At 45.5% G+C, this 27,364-nt stretch overlaps 2 protein-coding genes across 4 annotated transcripts; both read right to left on the bottom strand.

The window, feature by feature from the left end:
* Window positions 1–3,388: 3,388 nt before the first annotated feature.
* On the bottom strand, window positions 3,389–4,294 carry LOC120942861 (skin secretory protein xP2-like). Its single transcript, XM_040355786.1, has one exon. It carries the CDS (start codon window positions 4,292–4,294, stop codon window positions 3,389–3,391), a length of 906 nt encoding a protein of 301 aa, XP_040211720.1.
* Window positions 4,295–4,598: 304 nt separating this feature from the next.
* On the bottom strand, window positions 4,599–23,167 carry LOC120942957 (elongation of very long chain fatty acids protein 4-like). 3 transcript variants are annotated; one of them, XM_040355950.1, is made up of 8 exons: window positions 23,046–23,167; window positions 17,984–18,049; window positions 16,182–16,369; window positions 15,660–15,740; window positions 14,820–14,876; window positions 10,329–10,443; window positions 6,882–7,009; window positions 4,599–5,280 (listed from the first exon to the last, which is right to left on the bottom strand). In XM_040355950.1, exons 2-8 carry the CDS (start codon window positions 18,039–18,041, stop codon window positions 5,107–5,109), a joined length of 801 nt encoding a protein of 266 aa, XP_040211884.1. In that variant the 5' UTR covers window positions 18,042–18,049; window positions 23,046–23,167; the 3' UTR covers window positions 4,599–5,106. The 3 variants fall into 3 exon arrangements, with proteins under 3 accessions (XP_040211884.1, XP_040211885.1, XP_040211886.1); XM_040355951.1 differs by lacking the exon at window positions 23,046–23,167 and adding an exon at window positions 22,841–23,007; XM_040355952.1 differs by lacking the exon at window positions 23,046–23,167 and adding an exon at window positions 22,846–23,007.
* Window positions 23,168–27,364: the final 4,197 nt, after the last annotated feature.

Raw genomic sequence — 27,364 nt, 5'->3', positions numbered from 1 at the left:
CGCGTAAGTGCAAATATGCGCCGTCGTATCTGTGCGCTGTGCTGGATACGCCTGAAAATAGGTTTCATCCGACCGACGTAACTTGCCTACGCCGGCGTAGAGTGGGCGCATATTTACGCTGGACGTATTTGGCGCTCCCATTGATTTTCTATTCACATATGCAAATGAGGGAGATACGCCGATTCACGATCGTAGGTCCGTCCGACGCAGTGCGCGTAAAGTCATACGTCCGGCGTAAAGTTATGCCCCATAAAGGAGGTGCAACTCAGCAGCATCCATGCAAAGGTCTGCACCAGGGAACACAAGCCGACGTATTTTACGTAGGACGTGAATAGGGCTGATCGTAGGTTACGTTCACGCCGTAGGCATTGATCCGTCGTATCTTAGGGAGTAGATCCGACGTGATTCTGAGCATGCGCACTGGGGTGCGTCCACGGGACGGCACATGCGCCGTTCATTATACGTATCCATCAGAGACTCAGCCCATCATTTGCATGGGGTCACGCCTCATTTGCATGGCTCACGCCCACTTCCACCTACGCCGGCTTACGCCTGACAAACCCAGCGCAGATTTGGCAGCACTGGCTTTGTGAATCCAGTGCTTGCCTCTCTGCGCTACGCCGGCGTAGCGTAAATAAGATCCGCTACGGCGCCATAAATATGCGCCGATGTCTGTGAATCCAGGCCATTGGTTATGGGTTGGACTGGGTAAGAGAACAGGAGAGAAGACTGGAGGGTATAAAGGTAAGGAGTAGAGAGGGGAGAAAAAAAGTAGGGGAGGGGGGAGAAAGAAGGGAAGAGACAAGAAAGAAAAAAGGGAAGAAGGCAACGGGAAGGAGTCAGAAAAAGGGGGAAGGAGAAATAAAGCAAGAGGGGAAAAAGAAGAAGAAACACAAGGGAAGATTAGAGGGGGTGGGGGGTGGGTTAGAGGAGTAGACAGGGCTGCCATCAGGAATTATGGGGCCCCTTACACAGCTTCAGGCATGGGCCCCCTGAAGCAGAGAACCGGGGGGGGGGGGGGTTCCACCTGAAATTAAGGAGCACAGGGGGGTAGCCGCGAATTGAGAAGCGGGGGGGCAGCCGAGAATTGAGAAGCGGTGGGGCCCTTTACAAAAAAATAAAGAAATGAAGAAAAATATATATAAAAAAAGGGGGGTAGCCATCTGGGGCCTTGGGGACCTCTGGGCCCTTTAATAAAAAGAAAAAAAAAGAAAGAAAAAATATATATAAAAAATATATATATATTTTTTAAAAAGGGGGGTTGCTATCTGGGGCCCTGGGGACCTCTGGGCCCTATATATATATTATATATATATATATATATATATATATATATATATATATACAAATTGTTATTATTTTTTATAAAAAGGAATTACAAATAAAGTGGGGTTGCCATCCGTGACCTCTGGGCCCTTTAATAAAAAAAAAGAAGAAGAAACCTCTGGGCCCTTTAATAAAAAATTAATAAAAACAAATATATAAAACAAATAAAAGATAAACATTTATAAAAAATAAAAAAAAAATAAAAAAAGAGGAGTTTCCATCCTGGGCCCCTAAAAAAAAAAAAAAAAAATTATATATATATATATTAAAAAAACAAAACAAGGGGGGGTTGTCATCCGGGGCCCTGGGGACCACTGGACCTCTAAAAAAAAATAAAAAATTGGCCCTTTAATAAAAAATAAAATAAAAATATATTAAAATTTTTTTTTTTTTTTATAACAAAATAAATAAAACAAAGAGGGGTTGCCATCTGGGGCCCTGTGGGCCTCCGGGCCCCTGGGGATTGCCATCCGGGCCCCTTACAGGTGTACTGCCTGTACCCCCCTGATGGCGGCCCTGGGAGTAGAGTAGGGAAGATAAGAGAGTAGAAGTGAACTGTGTGGCAAGAGGGGAGGAGGAAAGAGCAAAGAAGTGCGAGGAGAAAAAGGGAGGATACAATGGAACTTATGCCCCGTACACACGATCGGATTTTCCATTGGAATAACCTTGGATGGTTTTTCCGACGGAATTCCGCTCAACCTTGGCTTGCATACACACGGTCACACAAAAGTTCTCTGAACTTTCGACTGTCAGGAACGCGTGAAATATAACACGACGACGAGCCGAGAAAATTAAAGCGGAGGTTCACCCAAAAGTGAAAGCTTTTCGGAACCCTCCCCCCCTCCCGTGTCACATTTGACACCTTTCAGGGGGAAGGGGGTGCAGATACCTGTATAAAACAGGTATTTGCACCACTTCTGGGTATAGACTCCCGCAGGAGTCCGGCCCCTCCGCGTCCCCCCCCCCTTGTTGTGTTCTGGGAAACACTCGGCTCCCAGAACACAACGGGGACCAGTGGGAACCGCACAGCGCGACTCGCAGTGAAGCCGCAGTGCTTCACTTCCCGATTCCCTTACCGAGGATGGCGGCGGGGGAAGCTGAGGGCCGAGCTACCGCTCGGCTTCGGCGGGCGACTTGGACAGGTAAGTGTTAATTTTAAGTCCGCTGTATTTGTAGCTGCTGGCTTTTAAAAAAAATGTTTTCAGGTGAACCCCCGCTTTAAGTTCAATGCTTCCGAGCATGCGTCAAATTGTTTCCGAGCATGCGTCTGAATTTTGCGCGTTGGAATTGCCTCAGACAATCGGAATTTCCGACAGCAAAAGTTCGATGGAACATACAGACAGTCGGAATTTCCAATCAAAAGCTCACATCGGACTTTTGCTGGCGGAATTTCCAACCGTGTGTATGCGGCGTTAGAACCAAATATCCCTCAACCCATCTGGAATGTAACAGGCTGGAGGGAGAGATGAAGGGGGAGGGGAAGAGAGAAGGGAAAAGACGGGAGAAAAGAAGAAACAAAGCGAAGAGAAGGATAAAAGCAAGAGGAAAAGAAGGGAGAGAGAAAGATGAGAAAAGCAAGCATTTGAGGTACGGTTCGATGTTTGGGGGGTTTCTATGAGGACGGTTGTTTTTTAATGTGTGTAATTGATTATATAAAGGTCTAAAATATTCTTCTAGATTTTTTATACTCTGCATGTATAACTTCCAGAGCCCATGGTTTGGAGTTCAGAAGAGATAATTAATGAAGACAGATACAGCTGGTCCTTTAATTAAAAGCATAAACATAAAACGTGCAGAAAAGAACTGTTGCCCATGTGATTAGGAAGACCTGTGGGGCAGGTGTAGCTTGGCTATCTTCTATATAGTCTATGTTGTCTGTGTTGACTGTGCTGACTATGTTGAGTGTGTTGGATGTGTTGTTTTTTGCGGACTGTGTTGGATGTGTTGGCTTCACTGGAATATATATGAATATATTATCCAACTTCATTTTTTTTTTTTTCAACCAACTTCTTTAACCGTTTAGTAAACAGGAGTTGGTGCGCCCTCTTGTGGCTGCATCCCGTCATACTGAAATAGGGGTTGGTGCACCCCCTTGTGGCTGCATCCCATCATTCCGGGATACTGAAATAGGTGTTGGTGCACCCCCTTGTGGCTGCATCCCATCATTCCGGGATACTGAAATAGGTGTTGGTGCACCCTCTTGTGGCTGCATCCCGTCATTCCGGGATACTGAAATAGGTGTTGGTGCACCCCCTTGTGGCTGCATCCCATCATTCCGGGATACTGAAATAGGTGTTGGTGCACCCCCTTGTGGCTGCATCCCATCATTCCGGGATACTGAAATAGGTGTTGGTGCACCCTCTTGTGGCTGCATCCTGTCATTCCAGGATACTGAAATAGGTGTTGGTGCACCCCCTTGTGGCTGCATCCCATCATTCCGGGATACTGAAATAGGTGTTGGTGCACCCTCTTGTGGCTGCATTCCGTCATTCCAGGATACTGAAATAGGTGTTGGTGCGCCCCCTTGTGGCTGCATCCTGTCATTCCAGGATACTGAAATAGGTGTTGGTGCGCCCCCTTGTGGCTGCATCCTGTCATTCCAGGATACTGAAATAGGTGTTGGTGCGCCCTCTTGTGGCTGCATCCCGTCATTCCAGGATACTGAAATAGGTGTTGGTGCGCCCCCTTGTGGCTGCATCCTGTCATTCCAGGATACTGAAATAGGTGTTGGTGCGCCCTCTTGTGGCTGCATCCCGTCATTCCAGGATACTGAAATAGGTGTTGGTGCGCCCCCTTGTGGCTGCATCCTGTCATTCCAGGATACTGAAATAGGTGTTGGTGCGCCCCCTTGTGGCTGCATCCTGTCATTCCAGGATTCTGAAATAGGTGTTGGTGCGCCCTCTTGTGGCTGCATCCCATCATTCCAGGATACTGAAATAGGTGTTGGTGCGCCCTCTTGTGGCTGCATTTCAAAAGAAAAACGTGACAACAAAAGAGTGTCATATGGAAATTTGTTTGCAAATAATTTTTAGAAACGCTGTTAAAGTATCTGTGGTAATAATTTATTTTTTATTCCCTTCAGTCTGTAAAAAAAAAAACTACAAGCAAAAATGAGGATAAAAATGAATATATTACTCAACTGTTTTTTAACCAACTTCTTTAACTGTTTTTTTTTATTGTAATGCAACATTTTGGCACAGCGGGGGGCTTTTTGTAAATAAGTGAACCTTGAATTTTTGGAGGTAGGTGAACAGGTCTCAGTTATCTTCTTATACTGTTATGCACACTCAGAATCTGGGAGACAGTGCAGGGGGTCAGACAATCAACAGAAAAGCAACTGTCAGTCTTCAATGAATAAAAAGTGTTCTTAATAAATAAAAATGTATAAAATGTTGATGAAAAGTTGTAAATCTTCCGGGTTCATCACTTCCAAGGAACAACCAGCAAATAACAGTTGAAGGGGCAATAACTGTACAGCACTCGCCGCTGACCATAGGAGTGCCTTTACAATGCCCTCTCTGTTCTCAGGGCCCCCCCTGTGTGGCCCCCCCTGAACCGTGCTTTAATATTCTTCCTGTAGTTTAGTGGCCCCTAGGTGCTGTATGCGACCCTTGGGTAGGTCCCCGAGCAGTGTCCTGGCTCTCTATGGTAACTTTGTCTGCATTTCTTGACTTCTCATCTCACCCTCTGCTTTTGTCATAGACTCTTTCAGGCTGATGCTGCCGTTTTGTGTTCTGCTCTGCGTGGGAGGAGCATCCTCTTCTCAGAGGCGGGGCATTCTCACAACGTCTTCTTCTTGGGGGATCGGCGGATGTAGGTCTGGTAGTAGAAGTTGAGGAAAAGGATGATGAGGGAAATGATATAACCAAAGACGGCTCCGTTGAACCCATCGGGAAACGGGCAGTCTGTGAAGAGGTTGTAGCCGGAGTGGAAAGCAATTGCCACAAACTGGGTCTGCAGAAAAAAAAAACACATAAAATAATCAAATAAAATTACAACATAAAAACATACTAAGCTCCTCCTGCTTGTGTTTTCCTGCAGACAGGCTGGGAGAGAGCTGGGTCATGTGACAACGTTTTATCGATTAGGAAAAAGGTACTGAGATTTTTTTTTCTTATGAAATAATTAGTGCCGTCATCCATGTACAGAAATACATTGACTTTTGCACGAACATATTCTTGCCATTCTTCCCATTTTCTTACAATAATTTCATAAAATTCTACAGTGGAACCACGGATGACGAGGATAATCCGTCCCAGGAGAACGCTCGTAATCCAAAGCACTCGCATATCAAAGCGAATTTCCCCATAGAAGTCAATAAAAACGAAAATAATTTGTTCCGTATTGACTTCTATGGCATGCAATACCGCATGTGGCCAGAGGTGGGGGGGGGGTGCTGGAGAGCCTCGGAAAGGCTCAGAGACAGCTCGGCTGAACCCGGAAAACCTTGGAAAGCTTCGGGAATGGAGTATTTCCAAACAGCTCCGGCGCCCCCCAACCTCTGGCCAAACGCGGTACTGCACACTGCAGTGGCTTGAATCCCGCTAGATTTGCGATACACTCGCAAGCCAAAGTCAGGATTAAAAAAAAAAAGGCTTCATCGTGAAACGCTCGTTAACCGCGTTACTTGATATCCGAGGTTTCACTGCACCTAATAGTACCTAACATTTCCCTACACAAGCCCCTAGGTAAACTCTGGCCCAGATTCTCGTACATGTACGTAAAACTCCGCGGGCGTAACGTATCTCATTTACGTTACGCCGCCGCAAGTTTTACAGGCAAGTGCTTTATTCACAAAGAACTTGCCTGTAAAGTTGCGGCGGCGTAGCGTAAATCCCCCGGCGCAAGCCCGCCTAATTCAAATTAGCCGGGTAGGGGGCGTGGAGCATTTAAATTAAGCGCGTTCCCGCGCCGGACGTACTGCGCATGCGCCGTCCGAAAAATATCCCAGGGTGCATTGCTCCAAATGACGTCGCAAGGACGTCATTGGTTTCGACGTGAACGTAAATGGCGTCCAGCCCCATTCACGGACGACTTACGCAAGCGACGTAAATTTTGAAATTTCGACGCCGGAACGACGGCCATACTTAACATTGGTTGCCCCTCATAAAGCAGGGGCAACTTTACGCCGCGCAAAACTTACGGAAACGTCGTAACTTCACTGCGTCGACCGCGCATACGTTCGGGAATTCGCGTAACTAGCTAATTTGCATACTCGACGGGGAAAACGACGGAGGCGACACCTAGCGGCGAAAAAAAAAAATGCATTTAGGATCCGACAGTGTAAGAGCCTTACGCCTGTCGGATCTAATGGATATCTATGCGTAACTGATTCTAAGAATCAGTCTCATAGATACGACGGCCCAGATTAGGACTTACGACGGCGTACATGGCGTTGCGCTGTCGTAAGCCCTTTCAGAATCTGGGCCTCTGTATATAATGTGACTGTAGCACAGCTGCAGTATTTGCTGGGTGACAATGTTCGGGCGCCGAGTCCTTTCTCTGGAATTGCTCTTTAGCCTTCTAGAAATCTCTTCCATCCCTCGGACTCTCACCAGCTGCATCATGGTCAGGTATCTCTTCCACCACAAGTACTTCTGCACAGAGGGCCCCAGGACCGCCAGACCGTAGTACAGGTACATGAAGATGTGGACAAAGGAGTTCAGCATGCCAATGAAAAATGCTGTAAAAAAAAAAAAAAAAAAACACAAGTAAAAGGGGGAAAATTAAATTTTTAATACAGCAGGTGATGCTGGAGAGAAAAACAGATGGTGGCATTGCCAGCAGAGTCCTGTGGCAATACATGTCTGTAAAAGTTCCATCAACACATTATTTAGAATGCAGAGAACATTAAACCATATCCAATGCTAGAACCACTTTAACAAGTTATGGACATCGGGTGTCCTACATGCACTCAAAACACTTCATTGAAATATACAGGATGGGGGGGGGTGTAATACTCCCCGACCTACTTCCCCCGCTGTGTCTCCCCCTTGTCAGGGATTTTCAAGCTTTTAGCATGACAGCTGGGGGTTGCTGTGTAAATAGAGCTGTAATAGATGCTGCTGTCAAAAACGGATTGACACAGTGTTTATAAACATTGCTCAGAGAGGAGATAGAGAGATACAAAGTAACATTGTTAAATGTTTATAATCAGGTAGGAGATGTCCTCCGGCCACGTACTTGACCCCGGCCCACCAGTTGAAGATCATGGTGGCGTGGTGATAGACGTGGAGGAAGGAGATCTGAATGAACTTCTTCCTCATGATGAAAAAGATCTGAGAGAGATACAAACATTTAACTAAATTCTCTCCATCTCCTACCGGATTATAAACATTTAACAATTATACTTGGTATCTCTATCCCCTGTCTGATCAATGTTTATAAACAATGTTATTTTATAATCAGGTAGGAGAGACATACAAAGTAACATTGTTTATAAACATCAATCAAACAGGAGATGGAGATACAAAGTAACATTGTTTATAAACATCAATCAAACAGGAGATGGAGATACAAAGTAACATTGTTAAATGTTTATAATCAGGTAGGAGATAGAGAGATACACACATTTAACTAAATTACTTTGTATCTCTCATAGAGAGATACAAAGTAACCTTGTTTATAAACATTGTTGAGACATGAGAAGGAGAGATACAAAGTAACCTTGTTTATAAACATTGTTGAGACATGAGAAGGAGAGATACAAGGTAACATTGTTTATTAACATTTATCAGGTAGGAGATAGAGAGAGATACAAAGTAACATTGTTTACAAACATTGCTAAGACCAGAAACAGAGAGATACAAAGAACCATTGTTTATAAACATCGATCAGACAGTAGATAGAGAGATTTAACAATATTACTTTGTATCTCTCTCTCTCCCCTACCTGATTTTAGACATTTAACCACTTGGGACCCGCGCTGTAGACGAAAGATGTCCACAGCGTGGCTCTCAAGTGCCGGGTGGACGTCCCTGGACGTCCTGTTGTTTACATTCCCTGTGCGCGCCGCTGGGAAGCCGATGTGTGTGCCTGGCGGCCGTGATGTCCGCCGGGTACACGCGATCGGCGGTGACAGCAGGGACGTGGAGCTCTGTGTGTAATGGTGGGGTGTAAACACAGAGCTCCACGTCCTGTCAGGGAGAGAGGAGACCGATCTGCGTCCCTTGTACATAGGGACACAGCATCGGTCACCTCCCCCAGTCACCCCCCTCCCCCCACACAGTAAGAACACACCCAGGATATACATTTAACCCCTTCCTCACCCCCTAGTGTTAACCCCTTCCCTGCCAGTCACATTTATACAGTAATTAGTATATTTTTATAGCACTGATCGCTGTATAAATGTGAATGGTCCCAAAATTGTGTCAAAAGTGTCCGATACGTCCGCCGCAATATCGCAGTCCTGACAAAAATAATAAAAAAAATCGCAGATCGCCACCATTACTAGTAAAAAAAATCATAAATCTATCCCCTATTTTGTAGGCGCTATAACTTTTGCGAAAACCAATCAATATACGCTTATTGTGATTTTTTTTTTAACAAAAATATGTAGAAGAATACGTATCGGCCTAAACCGAGGAATAAATTAAAAAAAAAAAAAATGGGATATTATTATAACAAAAAGTAAAAAAAAAAAAATTCAAAATTTTCTGTCTTTTTTTGTATATAGAGCAAAAAATAAAAACCGCAGAGGTGATCAAATACCACCAAAAGAAAGCTCTATTTGTGGGGAAAAAAAACGATAAAAATATAATTTGGGTACAGTGTTGTATGACCGCGCGATTGTCATTCAAAATGCGTCAGCGGTGAAAATTGGTCTGGGCACGAAGGGGGTTTAAGTGCCCAGTAATGAAGTGGTTAACAATGTTACTTTGTATCTCTCTCTCTCCTACCTGACTATAAATTAACATTGTTTATAAACATTGTTCAGACAGGAGATAGAGAGATACAACGTAACATTGTTTATAAACATTTATCAGGTAGAAGGAGATAGAGAGATAGAAAGTTACATTGTTTCTTTTGTATCTTTTCTGTTTCATTCATCTGCTGATCAAATCAATCAGGAATTAAAATAATTTTGCAATGTTGACAACAGCAAGAATTTGAAATTATTTTTTTTTGGGGGGGGGGGGGGGGGTTACAACTTTTTTTGTCTATTGGATTGCATAAAATATTTATTTTTTGCAAGACTACATCACAGAAAGAAAGTCTTGTTTGTCCTAAAAACAGAACTTGATGGGTCCATAAGGAGTGTACAGGCAGGGCCGCCATCAGGAATTATGGGACCCCTTACACAGCTTCAGGCATGGGCCCTCCTGGAGCAGAGAACCGGGGGGGGGGGGTGCTGCCGCCTGAAATTGAGAAGCGCGGGGGGGGGGGGGGGGGGCTGCTGCGAATTGAGAAGCGGTGGGGCCTTTTACACATAAAAAATAATATATATATATATATATATATATATATATATATATAAAAAAAAACATTTATAAAAAAAGGGGGGGGTTTGCCACATGGGGCCCTCTGAGCCCTTTAAAAAAAAAAAAAAAATTTGTATATATATATATATATATATATATATATATATATATATATATATACAAAAGAAAAGAAAAAAAGGGGGGTTACCATCTGGGGCCCTCTGTGGCTTCCGGGCCCCTGAGAACCTCCGAACCCCTAAAAAAAAAAAAAGAAAGGGGGTTGCCATCCGGGCCCCTTACAGGTGTACTGCCTGTACCCCACTGATGGCGGCCCTGTACAGGAATGGGAGATGAAGTGATTAAAACAACATCAAATAAAAAAAAAAAAAAAATCCTCACTTCTAGAAATTGTATTATCTGCTGACAAATCCGGACACATGCCCGGCGCAGTTTCGGGGTCTCATTACTAATTGGATAACAACAAACACCCCTCAGCCGACTCTCACAACCACGTCCTTGTTCCCTCACCAAGCTGGAAGAGCAAGGAGCCCAGCATGGAGGTGCCGACCAGACAATACTCACCCTGTCCTCCGGCCACGTACTTGACCCCGGCCCACCAGTTGAAGATCATGGTGGCGTGGTGATAGACGTGGAGGAAGGAGATCTGAGTGAACTTCTTCCTCATGATGAAAAAGATCTGCAGAGGGAAGAAGATACAAATGTATCAAACATCTCCAACATAATAAAATGTAACAAATCAATTTTCCAAAACCAGATTTAAGGAGGCAGAAAAGACAGAAGAACGTCATTCATGTCGGAGACAGAGGGCTCATTCACAAAGCTCATTGTTCTTAAACTCCCATGATGCTTCAGAATCTTCCTATCAGGCACAGTGTGCGAGAGAAGTGTTAATGACTCTCGTACTTTGGAACTCTTTGTATAACGTTACACAACTGGTCAGATGTTTTCTGTCTTATGCAAGTCAGGCAACAAGATGGAAGATAGGAAAGCACACACTGTAGACCTCAGGCCTCATGCTGGCTACAGATAAACAATCGATTATCAGGAAGGATGCTCTAAGGTCGATCCAAACACTTGGGAAACTCTTACATGACAGTAGGCTGCTGCCATTGAATTCCCTGCACCACAGGTGTGTAGCCACACATAGGAGGAGAGGGTAGGCTGGTGACATCATTGACCTAATATGGTCGTATTTGGATGATGTCATTGACCAGATATTTTGGATGAGAAGAAAGAAGAGCCTGGTGTGTAGGCAGGCTCAGTCTACTTTCTCTACTGTAGGTGGCGCTCTTCTGCAGTGGCACTGCAGTCAGAGAGGAAGTCAAAAGGAACATGGTTCCTCCGTGGTTTCCTGGGAAAGCACCCTGTGATTCTGGCAACCATCTTGGGTCAGGCAGTGTCTATTTAAGCCCCTGGCTCCCAGGTTTGGCATACATTTGCAAGTTGGTGATCTAGGGACAGGTACCCCACCTGGTAAGAACAGAACAAGTGGCAAGGAAGGGTTCCTGATGAGGAGGGAAAGTCATGTTATGAATAAGCTCCTGATGGACTGAAATGCAACTGCAGTCAGAGAGGAAGTCAAGAGGAACATCGTTCCTCCGTGGTTTCCTGGGCCACCGGAGAAGCACCCTAATGTCACTCTGGCAACCATCTTGGGTCAGGCGGGTCTATTTAAGTCCCTGGCTCTCAGGTTTGGCACACATTTGCGAGTTGGTGGAGTAGGGACAGGTACCCTGCCTGGTAGAAACAGAACTAGTGGGAGGGAAAGATGCCTGATGAGGAGGGAAAGCTTAGGCCAACAGGCCCTTATTTATGGTATGACTAAGCACCTGTTTGACTGAAATGCAGCCACACATGAAGGAGATGGTAGACTGGTGACATCATTAACCTAATATGGTCATATTTGGATAATCTCATTGACCAAATATTTTGGATGAGAAGTAAGGAGTGCCTGGTGTGTAGATGGGCGCAGTCTACTTTCTCTACTGTAGGTGGCGCTCTTCTGGATTGGCACTGCAATCAGAGAGGAAGTCAAGAGGAACATAGTGCCTCCATGGTTTCCTGGGCCACTGAGGAAGCACCCTAATGTGACTCTGGCAACCATCTTGGGTCAGGTAGCGCCTATTTAAGGCCCTGGCTCCCAGGTTTGGCACACATTTGCGAGTTGGTGGAGTAGAGACAGGTAGCCCACCTTGTATGAACAGAACTAGCGACAGGGAAAGGTTGGGCCAACAGGTGCCTATTCATGAATAAGCTCCTGTTGGGCTGAAATGTAGCCACACATAAAAGGAGACTGGTGACATCATTGACCTAATATGGTTTTATTTGGATGATGTCATTGACCAAATATTTCCGATGAGAAGAAGTGCCCGGTGTGTAGGCAGGCTCAGTCTACTTTCTCTACTGTAGGTGGCGATCTTCTGTATTGGCATTGCAATCAGAGAGGAAGTCAAGAGGAACATAGGTTTCCTGGGCCACTGAGGAAGCACTCTGTGACTGGCAAACATCTTGGGTCAGACAGCGTCTATTTAAGGCCCTGGCTCCCAGGTTTGGCACACATTTGTGTCTCAGACTGTCTACTTTCCAAAAAAGGGGTCATTTGGGGGGATATTTGCATTGTCCTGGCATTTTAGGGTCTCAAGAAATGAGATAGGTCGTCAGTACTTCAGAATTTATATATTTTCAGATATTTTTACAGTTTGTAGACGCCATAACTCTCACACAAACCAATCAATATACACTTACTGGGATTTTTTGTTTTAGTGAAGTCATGTAGCAGAATACATTTTTTCCTAAATTTCTGAAGAAATTTTACTTTTTTTTTTTACCCCCTTGTTTGTCACTTTTATGTCTTTTTGTTGGTACACTTTTGTACACCTTGTGTGTGATTAGTAGGGTGCTGGTCCTCGGGCCAGCCCTGAAAGTCTTGGGAGTAGGTGGACATGGCCTTCTGGCTTAGTTCGCCTGCTCTCATGGGGTCTCCCTTTGGGGGGGAGCCTCACCGAGGAGGGTTCTGTTTCGGCAGACCCTCCAAGAAAGTTGGGTCCGTGTCGGCTTCGGCTGCACGGACCACAGATTACCTCAGTCCCTGCCAGGAGCCTAACGCCCCGGGGGATCAGGGTTGGGCCCTTTTCGGAGGACCATTTGACGATGCACCCGTCACAGTTTTTTATGCATCACTCTACGTGTGCGCATTTTTTCCTGCACCGGGTGAAGTTTTTGGGTTGTGTTATGCACGCCACAGGCTTTTCAATAGAAAAAAAAAAAATAATTGGACCTTATTTGATATATTTTATAACAGAAAATATATATTTCTTTTTAAATTGTAGGTCTTTTTTATTTATATAATAAAAACCCAGTGGTGATCAAATACCACCAAAAATAAAGCGATATTTCGGTGAAAAAAATGACATCATGGGGGGCCTCACTCGCTTTATGTGCGAGTGAGGCCCCCCCCCCCAAAAAAATTATAATTATAAGAGAGCCTTGTGCCCCAGGGGGTCAGAGTAAGGTCCTACTCCTTCAGGGGGAAGACAAAAGGCAAGGCACACTCTTAAGTGCACTCTTTTGCGTGTTTCACGTGCACTTTTTTGTTCACTTCCAGGTTTTTGTTTTTAAACACCACCAAGAATAAAAAAAAAAAAAGGGGGGGGGAAGAAAAACCAGTCTTTCCAGTAGCTTGTCTCTCATCCCAGGTGACAGCTTGTATAGAGTGTCAGAGGCCCCAGTGTGCACTATATACATATACAATACAGCTTTAACCAATTAACCCCCGGACCATATTGCTGCCCAAAGACCAGAGCACTTTTTGCGATTCGGCACTGCGTCGCTTTAACTGACAATTGCACGGTCGTGCGACGTGGCTCCCAAACAAAATTGGCGTCTTTTTTTCCCCACAAATAGAGCTTTCTTTTGGTGGTATTTGATCACCTCTGTGGTTTTTAGTTTTTGCGCTATAAACAAAAATAGAGCGACAATTTTGAAAAAAATGAATATTTTTTACTTTTTGATATAATAAATATCCCCCAAAAATATATAAAAAAACATTTTTTTTCCTCAGTTTAGGCCGATACGTTTTCTTCTACATATTTTTCGTAAAAAAAAAATCGCAATAAGCGTTTATTGATTGGTTTGCGCAAAAGTTATAGCGTTTACAAAATAGGGGGTATTTTTTTATAAACATTTTTTTTACTAGTAATGGCGGCGATCAGCGTTTTTTTTTCGGTACTGCGACATTATGGCTGACACTTTGGACACTTTTGACACATTTTTAGGACCATTGGCATTTTTATAGCGATCAGTGCTATAAAAATGCATTGGTTTACTATAAAAATGCCACTGGCAGGGAAGGGGTTAACACTAGGGGGCGGGGAAGGGGTTAAGTATGTTCCCTGGGTGTGTTCTAACTGTAGGGGGGGGTGGCCTGACTAGGGGAAATGACTGATCGCTGTTCATACATTGTATGAACAGAAGATCAGCATTTCCGTCCCTGACAGGACCGGGAGCTGTGTGTTTACATCGCCGCCGGGCACACGCACGGGAGCCAGCGGGGGGGGGGGGGGAGGCCTGCGAGAGAGCCGACGTAAATGCATTAATTACTGTAAAAATGTCACTGGCAGGGAAGGGGTTAACACTAGGGGGCGGGGGAAGGGGTCAAGTATGTTCCCTGGGTGTGTTATAACTGAAGGGGGGGGGGTGGGACTGACTAGGGGAAATGACAGATCGCTGTTCATACATTGTATGAAGAGAAGATCAGCATTTCTCCCCCCTGACAGGACCGGGAGCACAGCTACCGGTTCTCGCTCTGTAAGGAGCGATCGTGTGCGCCCGGATGGTGATCGCGCCCGCCGGGCACGCGTGTCGGCACCATGGGCGAGCAGGGGGCGCGCCCTAGTGACTGAAATGCGAAATCATGTTATATTACGTTATTTTGCGCAGCCGAGCTCGTAAAACTACGGTGGGCGGACAGCAAGCGGTTAATATTAATCTTATTTTTCATTTACAGCTGTATGTAAAACATTCAGGAGTAGATTGTCCTCTTGTTCTACTCACGGTGTCTAGGAGCTCAATGACCTTGGAGAAGAAGAACCACCAGCACACTCTGGCCATCTATAGTGGAAAGAAGGAGAAGACGTCAGAGGGGACAGGAGGTCATCCTAACCTTTTTTTTTTTTTTTTTTTTTTTTTTAGGAGATCCCTTTGTCATCAGAATACCAGCACCATTTGTGTGTATATAGTCCTTATGCCTCGTACACACGATCATTTTTCATCATGAAAAAAAAACGACGTTTTTAAAAACGCCATTTAAAATGATCGTGTGTGGGCTTCACATCGTTTTTCGGCTTCTGAAAAACATAAAAAAAAAAAATTCGAACATGCTGCATTTTTTAACAACGTTTTTCGGGTTGTAAAAAATGATCGTGTGTGGGCTAAAACGACGTTTTAAACCCGCGCATGAAGCAAGTTATGAGACGGGAGTGCTCGATCTGGTAAAACTACCATTCATAATGAAGTAAGCACATTCATCACGCTGTAACAGATAGAAAAGCGCAAATCGTCTTTTACTATCAAGGAATCAGCTAAAGCAGCCCCAAGGCGAATAGAACTTCCCCTTTAGAGTGCCGTCGTTCGTGGTGTACGTCACCGCGCTTTTTTCATCATTTTTAAAAAACGATGGTGTGTGGGCAACGTTGTTTAAATGATGAAGTTGGGAAAACTTCGTTTTTTGGACATGCTGAAAAACCATGTTTTTTTTTTCACGCTGAAAAATGATCGTGTGTACGCGGCTTTAGAGGCGCCTCTCTCCTTGTTGTGTTGGTTTGGATTGTATGTAAGTATGCTAGCCAATCATATCACCATATTGACACCATGGCCAATATATCCAGAACTCACCCGCAGGCCCAGCTCACTGTTACTGTAGTCCACTGGTTGACAGAAGTAGCTGTACCCGGCCAACGCCGAAGTCACCAGAAACTGAGAACAAGACAAAGAGAACACATCACTAAAGTTATGCAAGATTTACATACTCAGGGGAAGATATTTTCGCAAACACGCAGTTGACTTCATTCCGGTAACCCTACCAATAAATATCAACGCCAACCTACTTTTAAAGGTAAAGTCATCACATAGAGTTAATTAGGCAAAGAACAAGGTGCAAACTGCCCAATGAACCGACCAGAATTGATCTATCATTCACTATGCTGACTTCTGTAAACTGGTATCTGATTGGCCGATTGTCTGCACTGTGCACCTTGTGCTTCCTAATTAAATGCGATAAATAGTCACTTGTACAAGGGGCCAACCAAAAATACCAAACAATACAGGACACCAAATTAACTTTGTCCATCACAATTATCTGCCTGCATACCGATGAGGTTTGGATAGCACATGTCTGGTGTGTATGGGCGACCTTACCTCATAGAACATATAGACAGACAGGCCCACTAGACAAAGGTTATAGACTAGCAGAACCAAGCGCAGGGTGAAGGGCTCACGCCCTTCCATCAGTCGGGGTCCCAGGGCCACAATCAGGAGGTAGACGGCAAATATGAGGATGACGGGGACAGGGGAGTAAACCAGGAGCCAGGGGTCCGTCCGACTGTCTGCAAAACACAAAGAGAGGGTTGCATCACTCAACCAGGGGAGGAGTCAATGTGCCATCACCACCAACAACCAATCAGCAGCAGAGTTTTGAACAAGGTATCTTCGTTTTTTCTCCTTCTATCGGTTGAACTGGATGGACTTGTGTCTTTTTTCAACCAGACTAACTATGTTAGTTGTAATTCTCAAGTCTAGAATACCACTCACAGGTTCCATGTGCTGTTCACCCCAACCTTCATGGTCTGTAACCTCCTCACTTCCATAAAACCGGAAAATATGTAAAAACTAGAGGCTTAACACGAACCTTCAGGGGCCCCCGGTGCAAGAAACTATGAAGGGCCCCCCTGACCCCAGGCCAGTGCCCTTTCCACTGATTCAGATACCCTTTACTCCCGGCACGGGGCCACTTATTATGGTCCCTCAGCAGGACCCTCACATGCTCTGCACCGGTCCTCCTTTCTGCCATCCTGGGCCCCTCCACTGTGGTGGAATGCCAGGGCCTGGGCACAAGTGTGACCTTTGCGACCCTGGTAGTTCCGCCACTGCATGAAACAGCACATTGCAAATCCATTAATTTCAAAAAACTTTATTCGTCCAGCAGCAACCGAGTACTGTGCACTCCACCAGGACCTTCCTTGGTGCAGTTCACCCTCTGCTGGTGCACGATATTCTATGATTATCACCACTCAGACACATTAGAGGGGAAGTCATGGGGGGGTGTGCTCAGTTACTGCTGGATAGATAAAGTCGTTTTGAACTGGATTTTCTGCCTGCGGGTTAAATTTTTTTTTAGGTGTCCTAGTTATTGTTACAATGTTGTATAGCGGGAGAGGCCATGGTCCCCATTGTCACCCACAGTAAAAGGGGGCAGCTATCACTAGTGTCACCCCACGGGTGGGGGTCGGATACAGCTGTACCCGGTGTCGCCCCACAGTGGGGGTTAGAGCAGCCATCTTTGGCGTCACCATGCCTCAGCAAAAAGAAAACTGTCCCTGGTGTAATCCCCTAGGGGGGGGGGGGGGAGAATGTCCCTGATATCACCTCTGATTTTTCTTATCATAGCCACAGACCGTACTTCCCGACTGGCCATGTTCACCCCCTCTTACAGCTTATTGAAAAATAATACTTCTCGATCGGTTAGTAGGGTCTATGGCCTTGATGTCATCCTGCAGCCGGGGCAGCTGTCCCTAATGTCACTCCACAGTTGGGGGGTGCCATTTGTCCCTAGTGTCACTCCAAAGTAAGAGGGTCTGCTGTCCCCAGTGTCATCCTACAGTGGGGGAAGGACATCTGTCCCTAGTGTCACCCCACAGTAGGAGAGGTAGCTGGCCTCAATGTCACCCCACAGTGGGGGAAGGACAGCTGTCCCCAGTGTCACCCCACAGTAGGAGAGGTAGCTGGCCTCAATGTCACCCCACAGTGGGGGAAGGACAGCTGTCCCCAGTGTCACCCCACAGTAGGAGAGGTAGCTGGCCACAATGTCACCCCACAGTGGTGGAAGGACAGCTGTCCCCAGTGTCACCCCACAGTAGGAGAGGTAGCTGGCCTCAATGTCACCCCACAGTAGGAGAGGCAGTTTCCCTTTGTGCCAACCCACAGGGTCATATGTATCTTACCTCCATTCTCCAGAGCCCACACATAGAAGTCCTTCACGGCCTCCCAGGTAGATGCCATACCGAGACCTGCAAATGGCAAACAATACAAGACTGAGTCTTCATGGTGGATCGGAGGACAATTTTTGTTTTATTTTTGGATGGACTAAGAGGTTTTATTGACTTCAGAATGTTATTGTCATTTGTGCCTCACTCATTTCCTCTACTGGTGACCAAGTGACAGGAAGTAAGGAGAAATCTCTTCAAAAGAACCATGGAGAGCAGAAAAAGCCAGAAGAAAGACCCGACCCTTCTCCATGCCATCCAAATCTAAAATAAAAGTTTTGGCTGGAGCCAACAATTTTCTTTACTTTCCATTGGTTCATAGGCCTGTACCGATATTTTACTAATAGCGATTATGGGCTAGATTCAGAAAGCCCGCCGTAACTTTGTGCGGGCGTAGCGTATCTCAGATACGCTACGCCACCGTAACTTACTGAGGCAGGTTCTGTATTCAGAAAGAACCTGCGCCCTAAGTTACGGCGGCGTAGCGTAAATCTGCCGGCGTAAGCGTGCCTAATTCAAATTGTGAAGAGGTGAGCGTGTTTTATGTAAATAAAACATGACCCCACGTCAATGACGTTTCTAACGAACGGCGCATGCACCGTCCGTGAACGTATCCCAGTGCGCATGCTCCTAATCACGTCGCAAATAGTCAATGCTTTCGACGTGAACGTAATTTACGCAAAGCCCTATTCGCGAACGACTTACGCAAACGACGTAAAATTCGACGCTGTCCCGACGTCCATACTTAACATTGGCTATGCCTCATATAGCAGGGGGAACTTTATGCCGGAAAAAGCCTTACGTAAACGCCGGGCGCACGTACGTTTCTGAATCGGTGTATCTAGCTCATTTGCATATTCTACGCAGAAAGCGCCACCTAGCGGCCAGCGTAAATATGCACCCTAAGATACGACGGCGTAGGAGACTTACGCCGGTCGTATCTTAGCAACATTTAAGCGTATCTCAATTTGAGCATACGCTTAAAGATACGACGGCGCGGATTCGGACTTATGACGGCGTATCTACTGATACGCCCGTCGTAAGTGTTACTGAATCTAGCCCTATATCTGTTACAATTTCTACAGAAAAAAAAGCAAAACAACATGTCCAGCCTGCAGAGATCTACCAGCAGTGGTCAATTTCTGGGGAAAAAAGTGTGGAAACTCCCACCCAGGATCCACACCACCAAAAAAAAAAAAAATGTTACGCTCATATGCATAATAAATAAACCTCAAGTTCTTTCTAAATCCCGCGATAACTCGCGGCAGACCTCCTCAATGTCTCCTGGGAACAATGACAAAAGCTCCCAGGAGACATTGCGGCATGGAGGAAGTGATGGAATACCCGCACACTACCCGATGAATCCATATACAGGAAGCGGCCAGTAACATAAAGGATTACTAAGGTTCGCCTGCCCCTGACAGTGACTCGAGCTGGGCATCGCCGCTTAGTGAAGGATTGGCTCGGCTGCTCTCGGCTGCTCTAGTCCTGCAAAGGAAACTGCGTTCCTGCTGTGAAAAAAGTGCAGGAACTCCGTTCCCACGCGTTCCCGCAGGACTTGAACCCTGTCTACCAGCAACAGTGAAACCAATTGGCTAAGATGGATGTATCACTACCCGGGTCAGTGCACAAAATCCTGATACACTAGTGGACTGCTGACCCCCCATGTATGTTATATGACTTGTAGTATATATACATAATAATCTCAAAGTCCATTTACAAAGATTATCAGATGGGACTTTGCTCTTAAAAATATCTCCAGCTTCAAGTAGGCGAGAACAGCAAGTGCCTATGAGAGGGGTCAATGGAGGAGAGCAAGAGAAGGAGCCATACGAGTCCGATATAAAAAAAAACCGTATGAAGTACATCTAAAAGACACAATTGCTAATGTATTTATATTTTGGATGACATGGTGAGGGTTTTTTTTTGCTTTTGGCATCCCAACTAGGGAAATTTTCCCTTCACTTCCAAAAAGCAAGACCATGGGGGAGATTTAGATCCCCTTTCACACCGGCAGCGCCTTGCCGTTAGCACTAAAGTGACATTAATTTGTGCGACGCTCCTAGCGGGACTCTTTAAAAAAAATAAAAAATGTAAAAGTCCCATTTTGCAGCGCTTTTAAAGCACTTTTCAGGCACTTTGGAAGTGCTGCCCATTTTTAGCAATGGGCAGGGCATTTTGCGCACGTCATTTACAGCGCTCCCAAACTGCCCCAAAGATGCTACTTGCAGGACTTTTCATAATGTCCCACAAGCTCACTGCCCCAGTGTGAAAAGACACCCTGCAATGAATGGGAGGCGGTTTTCAGATGCTGTTCAGAGGCTATTTCTAGCGCTAAAGCACCTGAAAACCACCTCAGTGTGAAAGTAGCCTAAGGGATATATATGATGGTGGCGACACAAAATATTGACACTTTGGGCCCAATTTGGACATTTTCACTTAGAGGTGTACTCACTTTTGTTGCCAGCCAGAGTTATTTTGAGGGGACAGCAAATTTACACTGTTATACAAGCTGTACACTCACTACACAACATTGTAGCAAAGTGTCATTTCTTCAGTGTTGTCACATGAAAAGATATAATAAATTATTTACAGAAATGTGAAGGAGTGTACTCACTTTTGTGAGATACTAATGATAGATAGAATCTCACAAAAGTAAGTACAACCCTCAGAGTTGGGATGAGTGGCAGTGCTGGTGGGGGGTGGGATGAGTGGCAGTGCTGGTGGGGGGTGGGATGAGTGGCAGTTCTGTTGGGGAGTTGGAATACGTGGCAATGCTGGGGAGAGTTGGGATGAGTGGCAATGCTGGGGAGAGTTGGGATGAGTGGCAATGCTGGGGAGAGTTGGGATGAGTGGCAATGCTGGGGAGAGTTGGGATGAGTGGCAATGCTGGGGAGAGTTGGGATGAGTGGCAATGCTGGGGAGAGTTGGGATGAGTGGCAGTGCTGGGGAGAGTTGGGATGAGTGGCAGTGCTGGGGAGAGTTGGGATGAGTGGCAATTCTGGGGAGAGTTGGGATGAGTGGCAATGCTGGTGGGGGGTGGGATGAGTGGCAATGCTGGGGAGAGTTGGGATGAGTGGCAGTGCTGGGGAGAGTTGGGATGAGTGGCAGTGCTGGGGAGAGTTGGGATGAGTGGCAGTGCTGGTGGGGGGTGGGATGAGTGGCAGTGCTGGTGGGGGGTGGGATGAGTGGCAGTGCTGGTGGGGGGTGGGATGAGTGGCAGTGCTGGTGGGGAGTTAGAATAAGTGGCAATGCTGGGGAGAGTTGGGATGAGTGGCAATGCTGGGGAGAGTTGGGATGAGTGGCAATGCTGGGGAGAGTTGGGATGAGTGGCAATGCTGGGGAGAGTTGGGATGAGTGGCAATGCTGGGGAGAGTTGGGATGAGTGGCAATGCTGGGGAGAGTTGGGATGAGTGGCAATGCTGGGGAGAGTTGGGATGAGTGGCAATGCTGGGGAGAGTTGGGATGAGTGGCAATGCTGGGGGGGGAGTTCTGATCAGCCAACTTAGGTTTTCTTGTATAAGGTCATCTGCTGATCTGAGAACTGTAGTGGGGACTTATAATGGCAACTATAATCACAGGTAGTGTTACTCACTGTGTCTCGGGCTTTGTGGTGTCTCGTAGCAGTGACACCTATGCCGAAATCAGGAGATGGGGTCTCCTCCAGCCTTTGCCACTTCACATTCCTCACCGGTCAGCTGACCTGTGGTCTCTGCCCCCCAGCCATGCCGTGAACTGCGGGCTTCAGGAACAGCCCTGCTGGGTGGCTGCGAAAAGGCAACGGCGTAACGTATCCGATTTACGTTACGCCGCCGCAAGTTTTTCAGGCAAGTGCTTTATTGACAAAGCACTTGCCTGTAAAGTTGCGGCGGCGTAGCGTAAATCACCCGGCGGAATTCAAATTCGCTGGGTAGGGGGCGTGTATCATTTAAATGAAGCGCGTCCCCGTGCCGAACGAACTGCGCATGCGCCGTCCGTAAAATATCCCAGTGTGCATTGCTCCAAATGACGTCGTAAGGACATCATTGGTTTCGACGTGAACGTAAATAACGTCCAGCCCCATTCACGGATCGACTTACGCAAACGACGTAACCTTTTAAAATTTCGACGTGGGAACGACAGCCATACTTAACATTGGCTGCGCCTCATATAGCAGGGGCAACTTTACGCCGGGAAAAGCCTAACGTAAACGTCGTAACTTTACTGCGTCGGCCGCGCCTACGCTCAGGAATTCGCGTATCTAGCTAATTTGCATACTCGACGCGGAATTCGACGGAAGCGCCACCTAGCGGGCAAAAAAAAATTGCAGTTTAGATCCGACGGTGTAAGAGACTTACGCCTGTCGGATCTAATGGATATCTATGCGTAACTGATTCTAAGAATCAGTCGCATAGATACGACGGCTCAGATTAGGACTTACAACGGCGTACATGGCGCTGCGCCGTCGTGAGTCCTATGAGAATCTGGGCCAATGTATCTAATATTCTATATAATAAAAACACATATTTACAATGTATATATTATTGTGTATAATGATACAAATATTTACAATGTATCTAACATTTTATATAACGAAATATATAATGACACAAATATTTACAATGTATCCAATGACAAAACTTTCTTAGATTGGATACTGTAACGAAAGGTTAGAAATTCATCTGTTTAAGAAAAAATTCACTATTGTAAACTATTGAAAAAAATAAATAAAAAAAAAAAAAAAAACACACACACACATTGATTTTACCCCACTAATGATTAGAAAATCAAACAAATGTTGTAAAAATGTAACATTTCTAGCATAATTCTACTCACTATACCCAGCTAAGGTCTGCGGATTTGTGACTTCTCCGGACAAGTGTGGGGCACCTGTTGGGATGTTCCGGTTCCATATCACATTCAGAGAACACGGTGACCGGTCAGTGACCGGAGAGGGGCTCAGCCTGCCCGTCACCTGGTAACTAATCCCTTCAGGTCACTACCTGTCAGTGTTACATCATTCAAGGTGAACTCTCCTCACCTGTACAGGGGGTGACCCCGGATCTCCAGCGCTGTCCTGGGGTGTCACTCCGTCCCTCTGAGGGTCTCTCTGTGACACTCGGTGTCCTACAATGGAGGGATCATTACACAACAGAGGAGGGTGGAGGCTGCCAGACTCTCATCCCCTCCCCTCCACCATTAACCCTTCATCAGCACTGAGCCTCACCATCCCTGATCTACAGGATAGCAGAGTCATAAAACACTCTAAAAACAATATATACCGGTATATAAAAAGATTGCTGCACAAATATTACTTTAAAGATTGGATTATAATAATTTGTGATGTGAAAGAATGTTTTATCACTTTAAAAATTAGAGTGTGAGCTCCTCTGGTACAGAGACTGATGTGACTGGCTCAGTGTCCTCTGTACAACACTGCGGTATATGTCAGAGCTATATAAATGTATAATAATAATAATAGTGTGTGACTGTGGGGGGGGGGCATTAGAGTGTCAATTTTGTTTATTAAAAAAATCATGCAAACATAGAGCTCATTAATAAATACATAAGAAATAAATAATAACTAAAAGCTGATAATAACTAAAAAATAAAAAAAATCTTGCTTACATCAGCAGGTAAAGAAAGAAGATTTCTGCCAAGCTAACAGAAATAATTATATTTTAATGGCAACAAACACGACTGCAAACCCCAAACCTCAAAAGGGGTTGTAAAGGTTTGTTTGCATCCTATGCATTAAGGTGAAAAAACACCTGGCAATGACGGCCCCCACAGCCCCCCCCCCCCCCCCCCGTTTTACTTACCTGAGTCCGTTCACCTGCTGCGCTCGCCCCCGACGTCCTCTTCTCCACTCAGTCTGGCCGTTGATTGGCTAGATTGGATGGATTAACCACTTAAGGACCGCCTCCTGCACATATACGTCGGCAGAATGGCACGGCTGGGCACATGTACGTACAGGTACGTCCTGTACTAGTACCCAGCCATGGGTCGCGGGCGCGCCGCGCGCTCTGGTCCAAAGCTCTGTGACCGGGACCAGAGGACCCGATCGCCGCTGGAGTCCTGCGATCGGTCCCCGGAGCTGAAGAACGGGGAGAGCCGTGTGTAAACACGGCTTCCCCGTTTTTCACTGTGGCGGCTGCATCGATCGTGTGATCCCTTTTATAGGGGGACACAATCGATGACGTCACACCTACAGCCACACCCCCCTACAGTTGTAAACACACTTCAGGGAACACATAACCCCATCAGCGCCCCCTTGTGGTTAACTCCCAAACTGCAACTGTCATTTTCACAATAAACAATGCATATTAAATGCATTTTTTGCTTTGAAAATGACAGTGGTCCCAAAAATGTGTCAAAATTGTCCGAAGTGTCTGCCATAATGTCGCAGTCACGAAAAAAATCGCTGATCGCCGCCATTAGTAGTAAAAAAATATTTTTTTTTAAAAAAATGCAATAAAACTATCCTCTATTTTGTAAACGCTATCATTTTTGTGCAAACCAACCGATAAACGTTTTTTTTTACCAAAAATAGGTAGAAGAATACGTATCGGCCTAAACTGAATAAAAAAAAATGTTTTTTATATATTTTTGGGGGATATATATTATAGCAAAAAGTAAAAAATATTGCATTTTTTTCAAAATTGTCGCTCTATTTTTGTTTATAGCGCAAAAAATAAAAACCGGAGAGGTGATCAAATACCACCAAAAGAAAGCTCTATTTGTGGGAAAAAAAGGAAGGACGCCAATTTTGTTTGGGAGCCACGTCGCACGACCGCGCAATTGTCAGTTAAAGCGACGCAGTGCTGAATCGCAAAAAGGGGCAAGGTCCTTTAGCTGCATTTTGGTCCGGGTCTTAAGTGGTTAAGAGCAGCACAGCCATTGGCTCGCGCTTCTGTCAATCACATCCAATGATGCAGCGCGCCGGGGGCGGGGCCAAGTGATACAGTCTATGGCTATAGCCGCTGGTTGAATCACGGCAGCGTGCCCGCAAGAACTAACCCCCATGGGAGAGAACTTTCCATGAAGGGGGTTGGTTCTTGCTGGGAGGAGCCGAGACAGCCGCCGAGGGACCTCAGAATACCAGGATTGGTCTTCTGAGCTGCACAGTGGAGGCAAGTATAACATATTTGTTATTTTTTTTCTTTTTAAACTGGAACCTTTAGTGTCCCTTTAACTTAAAAAAAAGGCGGCAATGATGGGCACGGGTTGGGGGACTTTCAGGTTTTTTTTTTTTGGGGGGGGGCAGCATTGAAGAACCCAGCCTTGGGGTGGCAAAGGGAGTAAATCCGGGCCTGTTAGTATGTACATGCTATGTGTTAGAAATATGTAAATAAAATAATAGTGCAGCGCTACATTTGTATAAGGTAATACTGTGCAATAAACAAATACTCATGAAATTAATGTGATATGAAAAAACTGCGCACAAATGACAGAGCAAAAAATAAAAAGAATAAACACGAAAAGAGACAAAGTTAAAAAAATATATAAAGCATTTCATCCGAATCTCATTATAAACACAGACGTTTTGTACATTGTATAAACAGTATCTGTATGTAGATCTTAAATACCATTGAAATAGATCAGCATAATATCAGCCTAACTATATAAATATTGTATTGACAAAACAATGTAGTACAGATAAATGGATGATGTTAAAACATCACAACTGTAAGAGCGCCATCTAGTGGGAGCATACAAATTATACACAGATACAACTAATATGGAATGTTTATAAATAAAATAAATGTATGGCTTTAAAATTAATATATCATACCTGAATATATGAATAAACCATGAACAAATATGACACTACCAAAAATGACATTGCAATAAAAAGATTTCACAGGGATGCCACAGCCCTCGGGCTAGGTCCTACTCCTCCAGGAACAAGAGACCTCTGCTCTGGGCTCCAGACTATTTATACCCCCCTCAGCACCCTGCTGGTCACCTGCCATACTGACCAGGGATTGGCTGGTGGAGATATTAACATGCAGGCTGGGGTCATGATTTTCCCTATTCTAAAAAAAAAAAGATGGAATCCTGGGTGGGAGTGGTGATTCTGCAGAATGTCAAACCCAATTTGGCGAAGTGCATCCAGAAAATTCAAGTCAGAACAAACAACACCAAAAGGATAAAGCACCTAAAAGGTTCTGGACATAAAATTACAATTGAGTGTGTGTGCCCGCTATCCTCCTCAAGGGGGGTCACATGAACCCTACCAACCCTCTCGCCGTCAACCGCCATCTCATCCAGTAACCGCCCCCACCCCCAAGGCCTGTCCCCACTACAGCCTCCCAGAGCAAAATCTGTCCCCTTAACCCCTCCTCTCCAGTCCTCCTCTCCACTGGGTTTGTCCAGAATAAATTGATTAGTAGCCTTTGAGGTGCTTTATCCTTTTGGTGTTGTTTGTTTGGTCGTGATTTTCCCTACCCACTATGTCCCAGGGTCCCCTGGGAGACAGGGGGAAGTAATTGAGCCCATACCAACAGAACCCAGTGCAGATCTAACAAAACAATTAACGCCCTACAGTACCTATCTACAGGGAGGCCAAAAACTAAATTTTAACAACTGTAGCTGCATGGGCCACTACATAATAAAAATAATAATGATATTTTATGTCAGAATATGTCAGAGATATATAAATGTATAAATATAAGATATATAAATGAATAATAATAATAGTGTGTGACTGTGTGGGGACATTAGAGTGTAAGCTCCTCTGGATCAGTGTTTTCTGTACAGCACTGCTGTTAAGTCACCTGTGGCCAGGTGACAAGTGCACCCCGTTGGGGTCAGGAAAGCACCTCAGGGTAGTGAACCCTATAGCCGACTGCTGCTATCAGAGAGGAAGCGTGAACCCAAGATCGCCCAGGGCGCGGAGTCTAAGACCCAGCTTTGTGTTCACCAGAGCCTCTAGTGGTGAGGATGGCCTTCGCCACAGCTGGATCCAGGTCGCGACCCCTGGGATCCCCTAGGTCACGCTCCGCAGAGAGAGAGGGGAAGCAGCAAGCAGGACAAATGAAAGTGATGGGTAAGCCGAGGTCGGGGCAACAGGCAGACAGGGGTAACCGAGGGACAGGCAAAAGGTCAAGGGCACAGGCAAACAGGAGAAGTCAGGGACGAGCCAAAAACGGTACACAGGAAGGTAATCGTAGCACACTGCAGACAGGAACTTAAGCAAACAACACGGTTGAACAGCACTGCAGGCCTGTAGTGCAACAGTTAATACAGACTTCTTGGGATGGCCTGGGTGGGGCCATACAGGAAGGAGAGGAGATAAGAAGGTAACCAGAACTGAGTCAGGCCTCTTAATGGACAGATGGAAACAGGTAAGCTGCC

The sequence above is a fragment of the Rana temporaria genome, chromosome 6, assembly GCF_905171775.1.
Source record: "Rana temporaria chromosome 6, aRanTem1.1, whole genome shotgun sequence".
Lineage (NCBI taxonomy): Eukaryota > Metazoa > Chordata > Amphibia > Anura > Ranidae > Rana > Rana temporaria.
The sequence above is the reverse complement of the archived record's forward strand: the minus strand, read 5'-3'. Positions and strand labels throughout refer to the sequence as shown.